The following is a 15,185-nucleotide window of genomic DNA, read 5'->3' on the forward strand; positions in this document are numbered from 1 at the left end:
GAATTCATCAAGGGATATTTTCTAGAAGACAGAAAGCAGATTAAATAGAGAAGAGAAAGCAACTGCCCATTATATGCTACCAGGGAACTACAGTGGAGCTGGGAGTCAGGTGTGCATTAGAGGTCCAGCTGTGCATATGAGAGAGGACAGAAATAAGAAATGGGACAGAAAACAGGGAAAGTAACTGAAGATTTCTGGAACAACTGTGCCAGTGATCCCCTAACTACAGAGCACAAGCATTTTCCATAATGAGAGAACTTTTAAGGGGAGAGTTGAGGCTCCTGGTATAGGTGGAAAGAGAGAGAGCAGGAAGGAGGGAGGGGGGAAAAAGCCCTCCTCATCTGGCACAGTGTCATGACAATGGAAAGAGAGGCAGAGAAGGCTACACAACTTGTGGAGCTCAGTGCAAAATGGAAATGTGGGGTCCCTTGTTCAAAAATTATTAAGAATTTCAAGACGCCAGCAGAGGACCAACCCACCTGCAGGACCCTTCTAAGCTCGGGACCCCGTGCAACAGCACAGGTTACACATCCATGAAGTCAGCCCTGAAGAGAGGAAACCACAATCTCATGGATAGCTCCATACCTGCTCACTCTAAGGTGAAGAATCCTAGGCAAAATGCCTCCCAAATTAAAAAAAAATTCCAGTCAGATTCCTACTAAGGGGAAAAAAAATATATTAAAAAATAGGGTATTTATACAGTAGCAGAGTAAACCTATATCAGCATTCCAGGTCCTCTTTGTTAAAAGAGAATGAGAAAAACAAAGAAACAAAAAGCCTATTCGAGGGTAATAGAGATAATTCAAGAAACAGAAAATACCTTCTTTAAAAAACCCTCTAATATCTCAGGGAGATTTGAAAGATATATCCATTAAAAAAAAAGAGAGAGAACAGTATTCTAGGAAAAAGGAACACTTTTAAAACAGAAGTGATTCCTTAAAAATTAAAAAATACAACTACTAAAATATTCTCTATAAGTACTGAAAATAGAATTTAGAAATTCTCCCAAAACAGGGAACAAAAAATGATAAAGAGATAGGAAAGGAAGGAAAGGATAATAGATATAGAAGACCAATCTAGTTAATGAGAGTCCAAGAAAGAGAGAACAGAAAAGTAGGGGGAAGAAAATTATCTAAAAAATAATAAAAGAGAATTTTCCTGCACTGAATTTCTGCTTTGACAGAAAGGGACCACTGAGTAAAGAGCTAAGTGAATGAAATAAAAGCTTACATCTCCACACATCCCATGACATTTTAGAATATTAAGGAATAAAAAATAGATCCTGAAACCTGGATGCCAGAAGACAATGGAGGAATGCGATAAAAATTGTCAGAGAAAAACTATTCAACCTAGAATTATTATAACCAGCTAAACTATCAATCAAACATGAGGACAGAAGAAGGTATTTCATGATATGCAAGGACTTAAATAGGAGGAAACTACTGAGGCAGTTTAGCAAAACCAACCAGTGAAGCAAAAAAAACACGCAGAATCCAGGAAACAGTTCCCAACCCTGGAGAGCAGAGAAGGAAAGTCCTAGGTTAACAGCTACACAGCAATTCTAGAGAGTAACTGGTACAAAGTAGAGACAGAGGCCTCTGTAGCTGTCAGAAAATAGCAGATGAAGAACTGATAGAGTGAAGGGTAGGGAGGCTAATACCTTTACCTTACATAGAAGAGGATTAAGATACTGACTAAAGAAAAGGAACAAAAAATAGGAGTATAACCATTTTATATAAAGAAATGATAAATAGAAGAAATAAAACAAAATGTAACAATGAATGGAAGAAAAAGGGGGAAGCAAGAGGTTGCTATATGTGCCTTATCTTTCACAGTAGGGACTAACAGACATTCTCTTTTTAAGATAACCACCAGAAGAAATGAAAACATATGGTGAAATGGTAGCCTGGGGTTTGGGGGGGACAGGGGGAGGAGGTTATTTTCCATCCCAGACTCTTCTGGGCTACTTGATTTATTATCATGTACACAAATTAACTGAAATAAAAGTATATTAAAACAAAACAACCTTTATTTTCAGTTCTATGAAATAAAACAGACATTAGCAAATTAATCCAGAGACTGAATGATTTGTCTACTTCCATAATGCTGGTTAATTGGAAGAATCAGGCCTAGACCCCAAATCTCAGAACTTTCAATATAGTGCTGCATCTTCAGAAAAAAATTCTTAAGGAGAGAATGGTTTTAAAAGTTAGACACTATCCATTTCTGGCTAAATCATGCATCTTCATTTACTGGATATATATATTTGTTTCTCACTTACAGAAAGCATAATTTTTTTAACTACTTATGGAAATAAAAAATGCAAATTAAAAATTCAGTGGCACCAGATTCATCATTTACATATATCCCTTAGTGGTTGTAAATCAATAAAACATCTTTACTGAAACAAATACATAACTAGCATTTATGAAAGAAAGAAATATTAAGTGTTCTTTCCAGCAGCAGATCAGTGCTGGGTCTTTAGGTGGTACTGTATTCACAGTAAAAGGTTACTGAGTTCCATTTGGCAGTCATGAAGAATTACTAGATAACTTCAAGTTGCTCAACAATTTCTTCTATTTATAGACTTGTAAGTGGTGAATGAATGTTGAATGCTTTTAAAAATTCTTCTGGTTTTAAATTTTCTAGCTAATATAAAATCTTATTTAAAAAAACACAAAGCTTACAACTTAGGCTTAAAAATAAGTGTCATAAATGCATAGAAAAAGATGACTTGTAGAATACATGCCAAAATGTTAACAGTGGTTATCCTTTTACAAGATAACAGCAGGTTATTTTTATTTTCTTCTATACTTAGCAATACTTTCTAGTTGTCAGGGAAAAAATTATTAGAAACAAGAAGGGTCACTTACACATCTGAAGTAGTAAAAACTGCTGATTCCAAGAGTACTGATTTGGGGATAAAATAGTATTTATTCCATATACTAATCATACTTCACTGGCATTAGCTAGCATCTGACTGTTAGCCACTGTAAGCACTGCAGTCAAGCTATAATAATTATTCAAATAAACATGCTTTAGAGTATCTTTCACAATTAATAAGTTTTTTAAATGACTATATAATGCAAAAGTATAGAACTCAAAGCTAAATAATATCAAGCTAAAAATGTAGGCATAAATACAAGGAAAAAAGCGAAAAGATATTAAAATAAAACTAATACTATAAAGGGCCTTAAAACAACAGAGGAAGAAAGGAGAAGGAAAGATAAAACTAACATTTATTAACAGTACCTACTTTATGTCAAGCACCCTGCCAGTCAACTATTTTACACACGATTTTAATTCATCCTCTGATAGTCCTATGGGAAAAATGGATTCTGCCCATTTTGCAGAAGGAAAGGGTCTCAGAGAGGTTAAGCAGCTTGCCAGGATTCCAGAGCCAAGAAATTAAACATCTCAGGCTCCAACATAAGTCCTTCTAACTCTAAAGACCACCCTGTGCTCTCCTCCCTTCATCACCCTGGTCCCTAAGAACAATAACAGATAAATGGGTCTAGCTCTGAGTCATAAAATGGCAAGTTCCCTTGAGGCAGATAATATATTTAGCAGGGCAGCTTAACATCATTATTATACATACTGCCTTTTAGCTTGCTGTTAATTCCTATGGCCAGTAGAGAGCCTGGCTTCTCTGCTAGAGCACAGGGAAATGCAGATGAGGAGATAATTTAACAAGGAAGCAAGGAAGCTCTTTACTTTTCCGTCCTCTGCATAGGCTTGCACTGGCTGACTCTTAAGAGAAACAGGTGAGGGAAGTAATATACCAATACTCTCACGCATCCAACCCCAGAGATAGGAGGTATTTAAAGCAGACATTACTGGTGATCTTCCAAATCCTGCAGCTTTCTACCACAACCACAGTGTAGTAGAAAAGAGAAAACAATAAAGTTCTTTCTCTGGGCTCCATCAAAACCATTATTATCCATTAACTTCTATTGTTCTCATGCCCTGTGAGCAGAGAACAAAATTCTATTAGGTGGATTATAACTTTTCTAGAACGAATGGAACTTTTACTAGGCAATGTGGTCAGCAACTACATATCATGTCTATCTTTAATGGAGAAAATGTTCTTTTGCAACAATGGTAGGGACTGACAAAAAATAAATATGCAATGAAGCTAAGAATGGAGCTTTTAAACTAAAAGTCTTAGGTATTTTTTAGGGTTGGGGGCGAGAGAGTCATCTTTATCCCACAGAACCTACTTCTCTGTCCAATTATTTGCAGTACTGGCACTATTTGCACTATTTGAAAGAGTGACCCTTGGTTTCATAGCTCCCATTGACTCAAACTCATGGCATTGTTTATTAACACTGCCAAAACCAACAATCATGGAGCCAAAACTAGCTCCCCCCTGTAATTCCTCATGTCTATACATGGATAAGCTGATCGACTTGGTACTGACTGTGATAAATAAATATCTTCTGAAGATTCCTTTAGTTTGAAAGAGTCCAAAACTGGCCCCTCTTTCTATCTGGGTACAAAGGTAACCTGAAGATAAGGATTTATTTTCAGCTTAAAACACTTAAATAAAAATGGTAGCTTATATAATGCCATATGTTGCTTAGAAAAATAATACATTTAATAACATTGCCTCTGTTCTTTGCTCGAAAGAACACAAACTAACTGGATATTTTATACAATTTCAGGATTTCAGAGAATTAATACACTAAGCCATAATATAATTATCAATCTTGCTAAAATTTACCATAGGCAATAATTTAATATTTTTGCTTTGGAATTATGCTTTTAGTTCATCCCTTGAATAAGAATATACTGTTGTTAGTACCATTTTTTTCTTTTCCTAGCTGTAAACTATAATTTTCTTCTTATTTGGTCATGTTCTACATTTATTGTTGGTCTACATTGTATAAAAGTGTATTTCCTTTGCAGAAAAACCCATGTTAGATGACATAAAAATCCAAAATGGCACACAAAGATTCACCTAAAACTACACAAAATATCATAATAGATCAGATGAGTGACAGGAGTCTGTCATTCTCAATGTCACCAGAGTATGTCCTATGAAAAAGCAGAATTTCCCTCTAGATGTCAGTCTCCTGAGGTGAGGCATTAACCCCAAACATTTCTAACATATAACCTCTCTTAATCTTACCCTAGTTATGCACAAAATCCCTACCCATCATCTCATGTCAAGCTGCGAAGCAGATACTGCAACAATAGAAACATGACGTGTGTGTATCTCGTGTATGTGTGCACACATGTGCATGTGTTTATTCTTGAGGATTGGTTTTGGCTGGAAGCACGGAGATTTACATTGACAAGGTGAATTCAAATTAATTCAACAATTATTTAATGCATACTTTTATGAAATTAATTGATATAAAAATTATACACACATACACACACACACACATACATACAGGTTCCCTTTTTCAACTCAAGGACAACAGTGAGGAATGTAGTACCATCCCTGGGTAAGCTTCTAAAAGTTCTTTGGCACAAATCCACTGTTAAAATCTCTTTAAGAAATTCTTCTATTTATTTTTTAGCAACACCTTCCTTCAACTATTCTAAGTGGCCCTTTGATGGGGAAAGAGTGAAGGGTGAGGAGAATAACTTTTTTTTTTTTTTCATTTTAAACAAGGGAGATGGTTGGAAGCAGTTGGGTAGGCTCCATATTAAACTTTTTTGTGTCTAGCAACATCTTATCATGAGATTAAAAAGGTCAAAATTTCTCCCTATTTTATTTGTACAAAACTATTCCATTCACATTTTAACAGTAGTTCTTATTTTTTTAAATATACCTAATGAGAGAATGTGCACCCTACCGTCACCTCTTTGATCTTTGCCTTCCTTTTTTTTTCCCCCCTTTGGTCGCACCATGCGGCTTGTGGGATGTTAGCTCCCCAACCAGGGACTGAACCTGGGCCCTCAGCAGTGAAAGTGCGGAGTCCTAACCACTGGACTGCCAGGGAATTCCCTTTGCATCCCTCTTCTGAAGAATCCAGTGTTTCAGCCTATTCACGCTCAAATGTCCCTGTTACATCTTTTTTTTTAATGCTTCATCAACAGATTATTCAAGATATAGATGTACTATGACTATATATTAGTATAGAACAATGCTCCTATTTTACTTTTAATCTCTAGCCTAAAAATATCCAACAATTCCTTGGCCTTTTCTGATAGGAAAAGGCATTGATTATATTGACTTTCATAAAAACTACTCCTATTAGAGTTTATTTCTATTTAAGCCTATGCTGTCAACTTCAGGGTTTTGTTTTGGGTTTGGTGGAAAGAGAGTTGTAGTTATTTGGGTTAAAAAGTAAAACAAATTAAAATTTCAAACAACTGACTAAAGAGGTATCATGATCCCTGATTTCAAACTATACTACAAAGCCACAGTAATCAAAACATGGTATTGGTACAAAAACAGACACACCGTTCAGTGGAACATAATAGAGAGTCCAGGAATAAACCCACACATACATGGACAACTAATTTACAACAAAGAGGCCAAGAACATACAGTGGGGAAAGGAGAGTCTCTTCAATAAATGGTGTTGGGAAAACTGGGCAGCCACATGCAAAAAAATGAAACTAGACCACTATCTTATACCATACACAAAAATTAACTCAAAATGGATTAAAGACTTGAAACTATAAAATTTCTGTAAGAAAACATAGGAGGTAACCTCCTTGACATTGGTCTTAGCCATGTTTTTTTAGATCTGACTCCAAAGGTAAGAGAAACAAAAGCAAAAATAAACAAATGTGCTACATGAAACTAAAAAGCTTCTGCACAGTGAAGGAAACCATCAACAAAATGAAAAGGCAATGGGAGAAGATATTTGCAAATCATATACCCAATAAGGGGTTAATATCCAAGATATATAATGAACTCATACAACTCAACAACAAAAAAAAGCTGAAAAACTGGACAGAAGATCTGAATAGATATTTTTCTAAAGATGACATACAGATGGCCAACAGGCACATGAAAAGATGTTCAACATCACTAATCATCAGGAAAATGCAAATCAAAACTTCAATGAGATATCACCTCACATTTGTTAGAATGGCTATTATCAAAACAACCAGAAATAATAAGTATTGGAGAAAATGTGGAGGAAAGGGAACCCTCATATGCTGTTGGTGAGAATGTAAACTGGTGCAGCCACTATGGAAAACAGTATGGAGAGTCCCCAAAAAATTAAGAGTAGAACTGCCATATGATCCAGCTGTTCCAGTTCTGCATATTTATTTGGAGAAACAGGAAGACACAGATGTGAAAGTATATGCACCCTTATGATCACTGAAGCATAATTAACAATAGCCAAGATATGAGAACAACCTAAGTGTCCATCAATGGATGAATAGGTAAAGAAAATGTGGCACATGTGTACAACAGAATGCTATACAGCCATAAAAGAGAAAGAAATCTTGCCATTTGTGACAACATGGATGGACCTTGAGAGTATTATGCTAAGTGAAATAAGTCAGATGGAGAAAGACAAATACTGTATGATTGCATTTGTATGTGGAATCAAACAAAACAAAAACAAAGACAAACAACAAACTCAAAGATACAGAGAATAGATTGGTGGTTACCAGAGGGGTAGGGGTTGGGGGGAGGGTGAAGTGGGTGAAGGGGATGGTAACTAGACTTATGGTGGTGGTCACTGTAGTGTATACAAATATTGATTTATAATGTTATACATCTGAAATTTATATAAATGTTATATACCAATTTTTACTCAATAAAAAATGGCTAAGATTCTTCACAAATTGATTTGTAAAAATAGAAAAGAAATATTCAAGCTAGGAAGTTGGTTTAAACAAGTAAGCCTCCAACTAAAATTGAATTCTAAAATATACTTTAGTAAGCAAAATTATAACAATTTTTTGAATTTTTTATACTTACAGGCAAATGAGTAAACACTTGAAAGATGCTTCTCAAAAAATTAATAAGATCCATTAAGTAACCACTAGCTCTTCCATCTGGCTCAGACATTGTCCAGTCATAATCAGCAAGCTGAACAAATTCATCAATTTTCTGATTAAGTTTGGTATATATTTCTCCTTCTGCTGCATGTCGGGCATCCTGACAGGGGACAACATAAAAAGTAAGAAACAGTTACAGAAGCAGTTAATAAAACAAGTTTTCTTAAAATTCTAAATTTTGTTTTTTATTTTTCTTTGGTCTAACATTTTAAATATTTATTCAAAGTCCAAGAAAACTGTTGGATTTTTGGCTGGAAGTACTCTATTTATTTGAGTAGATATCACTTTTTTTCCAACCTTACTATCACCTTTTTCGTCTTTATGTGGTAGTAGAACTTATTAGTTATCAATTCGGAATTGTTCTCACAGCTCTAAGAAATGGAAAACGGAAGTTGTCAAGAATGCAGAAGACCACTCCCATCCGTTGACTCACTGAGGGAAATTAAGTTGGACTAACACAGAAGAAATGAAACTTACTGGTGTTTTGAGTCAAAGAGCCCCCCACCCCCGCTGCTGCCCGCAAAATAGTTAACTTCTCAAAGGAGGAGAAAAGAAACAAAGGGAGTGATGCAAAAATAGCAGAGTAAGGATATACAAACATTTTCTGATCCATAAAAGCATCAAGAAAACTGGCAAAAGTTGTCAAAAATCAATTTTTCCAGAAGTCTAGAAATTAATTCAAAACTTGTAGCAATTCAAGCAGCATTATTCATGAAAACTTTCTGAATCTTGGTAAGGAAACAAGCTTTGTGATGTTTTGATGTGCCCCATTCCCACTCTCCTTGCCCGGATCCAGCTCCACAGTATCCTTGAAAATCAACATCCCACAACTGTGGTGCAAACCAGCAGCCTGTCAGTGAACAAAGTGGGGCAGAACGGACTGGAGCTCCTTCAAAGCCACATTCCCAGAAAATTATCATTATTTGACCTATCTGGTGGTTCCCTGGAAGACATCACTTGCAGAGATGTCTTTATATGACCTAAACTGGGGATTGTCCAGAGCAGAAAGCCTTTTTCTTGGGGGCATTTGTTAAAAACAATTATAGGCAATTGTTTAACATCACAGATACCTTAGGTGGTAGATAATAGCTAGGGTAAACAATAAGCTAACCAAAAAGCTTAATAGGAAAAACTGGGGAATGAGATGTCCATAGATGGCTTTGAAAAGCTCTGACATATTCCTGGGAACCTAGAAGACTATGTACATGCGTAGGGCTGTTCACCTGCTCAGGAAAGACCTGAGAAAGCTCTAAGCTCTCATTTACAGCTGACCCTTAAGCTCTGTGCAAGCAGGAAGTGAAGGCTAATGCAGAATTGTCAAATGCCTGATTGCTGAAGGCATGCCCCAATACACACAGAGAGTCCCTTAGCAAAGACTGGGAGACTGACTGGTTCCAGGTTTTTAAGGAAATCTATGTCCAATCATTAGCTGGCCACTAAGCTAACCAAGCAGAGACTTAAGTGGCCACACACAACAAAAAATACAGACTTTACAGAATTAATTCAGACAAGTCATGAAACAACCACCAAGAAGAAACAACAAACCTTGGGGAGAGAAGAGAATCTGACTTCCAGAATTGCCACATTACATTATTTAATTAATTTATTTATTTAAAAAATATTATTGGAGTAGAGTTGATTTACAACATTGTGTTAGTTTCAGGTGTACAGCAAAGTGAATCAGTTATACATATACATATATTCATTCTTTTTAAAGATTCCTTTCCCATATAGGCCAGGCCATTACAGAGTATTAAGTAGAGTTTTCTGTGTTATACAGTAGGTTCTTATCAGTTATCTATTTTACTATTAGTATGTGTATATGTCAATCCCAATCTCCCAATTTATCCCTGCCCCTCCTTATCCCCTGGTAATCATATGTTTGTTTTCTACATCTGTGACTCTACTTCTGTTTTGTAAATAAGTTCATTTGTACCCTTTTTTTAGATTCCACATATAAGCGAAATCATATGATATTTGTCTTTCTCTGTCTGACTTACTTCACTTAGTATGACAATCTCTAGGTCCATCTATGTTACATTATTTTAAATCTTTTTTTTTTTCTTTAATTTTTATTTATTTATTTTTTGGTCACGTTGGGTCTTCGTTGCTGTGCACAGGCTTTCTCTAGTTGCGAGAGCGAGGGCTTCTCTTGTTGTAGAGCATGGGGTCTAGGCACACGGGCTTCAGTAATTGCAGCACGCAGGCTCAGTAGCCGTGGCTCGCGGGCTTAGCTGCTCCGTGGCATGTGGGATCCTCCCAGACCAGGGATCGAACCCATGTCCCCTGCATTGGCAGGCGGACTCTTAACCACAGCACCACCAGGGAAGTCCCTGTTACATTATTTTAAATGTCCAGTTTTCAACAAAATTTACAAGTTGCACAAAGAAACAAGAAACTATGAGACACTGGACTACAAGACAAAGGTTTTAAATCAGCTATTTAAAATAACCAAAGAACTAAAGGAAAATATGAGAACAATACCTCACAAAATTGACTATAAATTAAGAGACAGAAATTACTTTTAAAAAAGAAGAACCTAATAAAAATTCTGCAGTTGAAAAATACAATAAATGAAATGAAAAAATCATTACAGGGGTTCAACAGCAAATGTGAGTAGGCAGAAGATAAAGAAGATTAGATCAACAATATCAACCAACTAGACCTAACAGACATCTACTGAACATTCAACTCAACATTAGCAGGCCATGCATTATTCTCAAGTGAACAAAGGACACTATTCAGAACAGAGCATATGTTAGGTCATAAAACAAACCTTTAAAGTACTGAAATCATACTAAGTATGTTCTCTGACCACAATGGAATGGAATTAGAAATTAATAATAGAATGCGTTGGAAAATTCACAAATATATGGAAGTTAAACAAGAGACTCCAATAAATAACTAATGGGTCAAAGAAGAAATCATGATCAAAATAAAAAACTACTTTGAGGGACTTCCCTGGTGGTCCAGTGGTTAAGACTCAGCGCTTCCACTGCAGTGGGCGCAGATTCGATGTGGTCGGGGAAGTTCCACATGCCGCACGGTGAGGCCAAGTAAACAAACAAACAAAAAACAAAAACTTTGCGATAAACAAAAATAAAAACACACTATCAAAATGTACAGGATACAATGAAAGAGGTGCTTAGAGAGAAATTTATAGCTATACGTGCCTATATTATAAATGAAGAAAGATCTCACATCAATAACCTAAACTTCCAACTTAAGAAGCTAGAAGAAGAAATGAGAGCTGTGGGTTCTCACTCAGACAGCGGCACTCTGACAGAACAGCATGAGGGATGTTGGGGGACTGAAGATTAGGCATTGTGTCTTTTGGAACCAAGGCAAAAGATCTTCATGCCTATGCTTCTCTTTTAAAGGATCACATAGACTTGGACAAAAAGCATTTTGAAAGTTAAAACTAGAACAATCTCTGCCTTTCTCTCAGTTTTTTTTAGACTGTAAAAGGCCCTGGAATTCCTTTTATCACCTTAAGGAGGGTGGACAACTTGCCACTCTGGCTAGTAGAGCTGAGAGCTAGATTTAATTTGATGGTGGTTGGGGGCAGTGGTGGTGGCAATGTGATACTTCTGGCAAAACTAATACTTATTGGGAATTCCCTGGCAGTAGAGTGGTTGGGACTCTGAGCTTTCACTGCCGAGGGTGCAGGTTCAATCCCTGGTCAGGGAACTAAGATCCCGCAAGCCACACATCACGGCCAAAAAGGAAAAAAAAACCAAAACTAATATTTATTTAGATTCATATCTTGACTAAGAAGAGACCTAAGTATCACTCACCATTATCAGTCCCATAATATATTTGAATACAACTTAACCTAATATATCATTTATATCATGTCTATGAATAACAGCAGTACGAAGACACAGATATCTCCCACCCTCAAGGATCTCACAATCCAGGAAGAGATACAATTATTACAAAACATGATTAGTGCTACATTAGAGGTTTAAAACAAAGCATGCTGAGTAAACAAAGGAGGAAATGATTACTACTTATTTGATAAAAAGCTTTGTAGAAGGGATGTCATTTGAGTTGTAACTTTTAAAAATATAATCAGGAACCCTTACTTTGGTATTTTGGTTTGTGTGCCTTAAGACATTTTCAAAAAAAGAACAGTGTAAGAGAAGGTAAACATGGACAATCAAAACGTACCATTTTCGCATTTCAATGCTTTTTTGGCTCCCTCTCTAATTTTCACAATGTCTAACCACTTACTACTCACGTTGGGTTGAAGAAAACTAACTACTGGTAGACATCTTTCCATTTGCATGCTTGCCTACACAGTAGGATTGAAACAGGAATTCCAAGAAAGATTTTTCTGTTCTCCCTACTCAGAGGTCTAACACAAATTTGACACAGATAACGAAAACTTTCAACAGTGTCTCTCCTCAACTATAAAGGAAAACGAACATTGTTTTAAATAAACAGGAATTTAAGATAAGGTAATGTTATTAACTGAAATTTTAATAATTATTAAATATGACAGTAGCTAAATGAGTTCTGACTCAAAATAAAATTAACTACAGCAACTTAAGCTCTGTTAAAATTTCTAATGCAATGTAAACCTACTCAGAAAAATCTTAAGATTGAGGAATTTCACATTAGAGTTTATCAATAACACTGTATCAGCCACTATAAATTTGGTACTTTTAGGTAATGTAGGTACAAAACACCCACTAAAATGTAAGCTCCATTAAGGCAGAAAGTTTGTGTCTGTTTCTGTTCACTGATTAATCCTTAGCACCTAGAACAGTGCTTGCAACAGAGTAGACAGTTGATGAGTACTTGTTAAAAAAATTTTTTTTAATCACTCCTGCCCAAAAGAAGTTTATGACCTACTTGGGATAGAAAAGCAGCACAAATAAAATAATCACAGAATGAATAAATATTAACAAATTAGTAATGACTACATGTGTAGTAAAAGTGTAGTGAAACAGGAGAGATCATGCGGGCTGGAAAGGTTTATATCACTTGCTGTTCCTATTGTTGAGTAACAAACTACCCCCCAAATCTTAGTGACTTAACATAACAGGCATTTTATTATGCTCACAGATCCCATGGGTTAGGAATGCAGACAAGGAACAGTAGGGATGACTTTGTTCCACTCTATCCAGGACCTCAACTGGGATGACTTGAAGGCTGAGAATGAGACTCCACAGCAGGGGATTAGAATCACCTGGAGGTTTTTTCGCTCACATGTCTGGATAGGCAGACTCTCCATATGGCTTGGCTTCCCCACAGCATGGTGGCTACAGGGTACCTGGACTTCTTGCATGGCAGCTCAGGCCTCCAAGCATGTGTGTTCCATGCTTGGATTAAGGTGGAAACAACATTGCCTTTTATGTCCTAGCTTCAGAGTCTCACAACATTGTTTTCCCTGTCATCTATTGGTTAAAGCAGTCACAAGCCTGCCCAGATTCCAGGGGAGGGGACACAGATCCCCACTTCTTAATGACAGAAGTGTCAAGAAATTTGTAGTCATTAAAAAAAAATCACCATCTTGCTAATAATGAATAATGGAAAAATTATCTATAAAAACTACGGGCCAGGGGTTTGAGAAAATAAGAAGAGGTTTGATGGCCACTATTTCACTTATCTATACATCTTGAGGAAATTACTTAACTTTTGTAAATCCTAGTTTTTCATCTATGAAAAGAGCATCATCATCACTCAGAGAGCTGTTCTGAGCATTACACAAGTTTCTACCATTAATGCAAAATACCTAACAGTACTTGGTACCTAGTAGGTGCTCAAAAAAATTTAGTTTCCTTGCACCTACTAGTGTTGGGTACTTAGTAATGCTCAATAAATGTTTCTTAAGTGAACCGTATTGAGACAATTAGTATAATCTCAAGCCTTTTAAATTGCCCAATTAGCTTAACTTAACTACTTCAGTAGTTGTGGCATGCGGGCCCTAAAGAGCATGGGCTTCAGTAGTTGTGGCATGCGGGCTCAGTAGTTGTGGCTCACGGGCTCTAGAGCTCAGGCCCAGTAGTTGTGGCACATGGGGTTAGTTGCATGTGGGATCTTCCCAGACCAGGCATCGAACCTGTGTCCTCTGTATTGGCAGGTGGACTCTTAACCACTGCGCCACCGGGGAAGTCCAGAAACATGTTTTAAAGTTAACACCTGAAAGGACTTTGCTAAGGACTAAGGATTCCGCTTATTTTATAATCCAGACAAATATAATCATTAGAAAACAGGTGCATGAGCTGACTCACTACATTTTATTTTTAAAGAAATAGGAGCAAGGAAAGAAACACAGAAAAAGATTTCATTGTAACTTTTGCTGTATTTATACACAAGGATACACTGAATTATTTGGTAAGATATTTCTAAAAGAGATCATTAATTGTTATTTAGAGACTGTTAAGAAAATTAGTTTGGACTTCCTGGGTAGTTATACTACAGGTGAAACTGAAATACTCTCAATCCTTATGACCTGACCAGAAAGTCAAGAACATATCAACTAACTCCTAAATTAAATTTTAAAAGATTCAGCTTATAAACAAAGCAATTAATTCCTCCTTTGCTTGTTAAAGAAACAGTGCCCTCTGGAGACAGAAATGTATGCCGCATAACTTGAGAACTATTTTTTATTTCAATGTATAAGAATTAAGTGATACCATACTATCAGTGGTTCTTAACCACAGGTGTGCAACAGAATCACCCTAAGAACTTATTTAAACAGACATATGCACAAACTCCATGCTAGACCTCACAGACCATAGGCATGTGTGTTCTGAATAAAAATAAGTAGTAATATCACTGAGTATTTTAGTAAACATCTATGATTTACTGTCTATCATCCATTCCCCCTTCTTGGAAAAGTCCCCAGATACATTTTGGAAAAATCACTCTGCCCCCCATTCACAGCTCTATTTGGTCTGGATAGGACTGATCTAGTGCCAAGGATGGATCCTGATGAGTTTAAGCCAACTAACCATGGTCATCCTCTTACCCACAGGGAGTCCCTTAGCAGCTAGTAGAGGGACACACTCTTTTAGATGACAGAGCATGAGGATATAAGGTTTGGAACTGTGACCTCGCAGCCATTTTACTACCAGAGGAGAAAGCCTATAGCTGCTGCCCCACCATGTACAGTCTGAAGATGAGGCCAAAACTGCATAAAGTGGAGTTCAAAGACAGAAGGACTCTGGGTCCTTGGTGACATTTCCTGAGCAG

The 15,185-nt window shown here is 36.6% G+C and overlaps 1 protein-coding gene across 8 annotated transcripts in view; it reads right to left on the bottom strand.

Moving 5' to 3' along the window:
• EXOC6 (exocyst complex component 6) overlaps nucleotides 1-15,185 on the bottom strand; it is a 215,122-nt gene that overhangs the window by 74,855 nt on the left and 125,082 nt on the right. For all 8 annotated transcript variants that reach the window (XM_057531068.1, XM_057531071.1, XM_057531072.1 and 5 more), the window contains one exon: nucleotides 7,900-8,079. In XM_057531068.1, the coding sequence (XP_057387051.1) occupies nucleotides 7,900-8,079 (180 nt within the window). The remainder of the gene's footprint in view (nucleotides 1-7,899; nucleotides 8,080-15,185) is intronic.

This window comes from Balaenoptera acutorostrata, chromosome 16 (assembly GCF_949987535.1).
Source record: "Balaenoptera acutorostrata chromosome 16, mBalAcu1.1, whole genome shotgun sequence".
NCBI lineage: Eukaryota > Metazoa > Chordata > Mammalia > Artiodactyla > Balaenopteridae > Balaenoptera > Balaenoptera acutorostrata.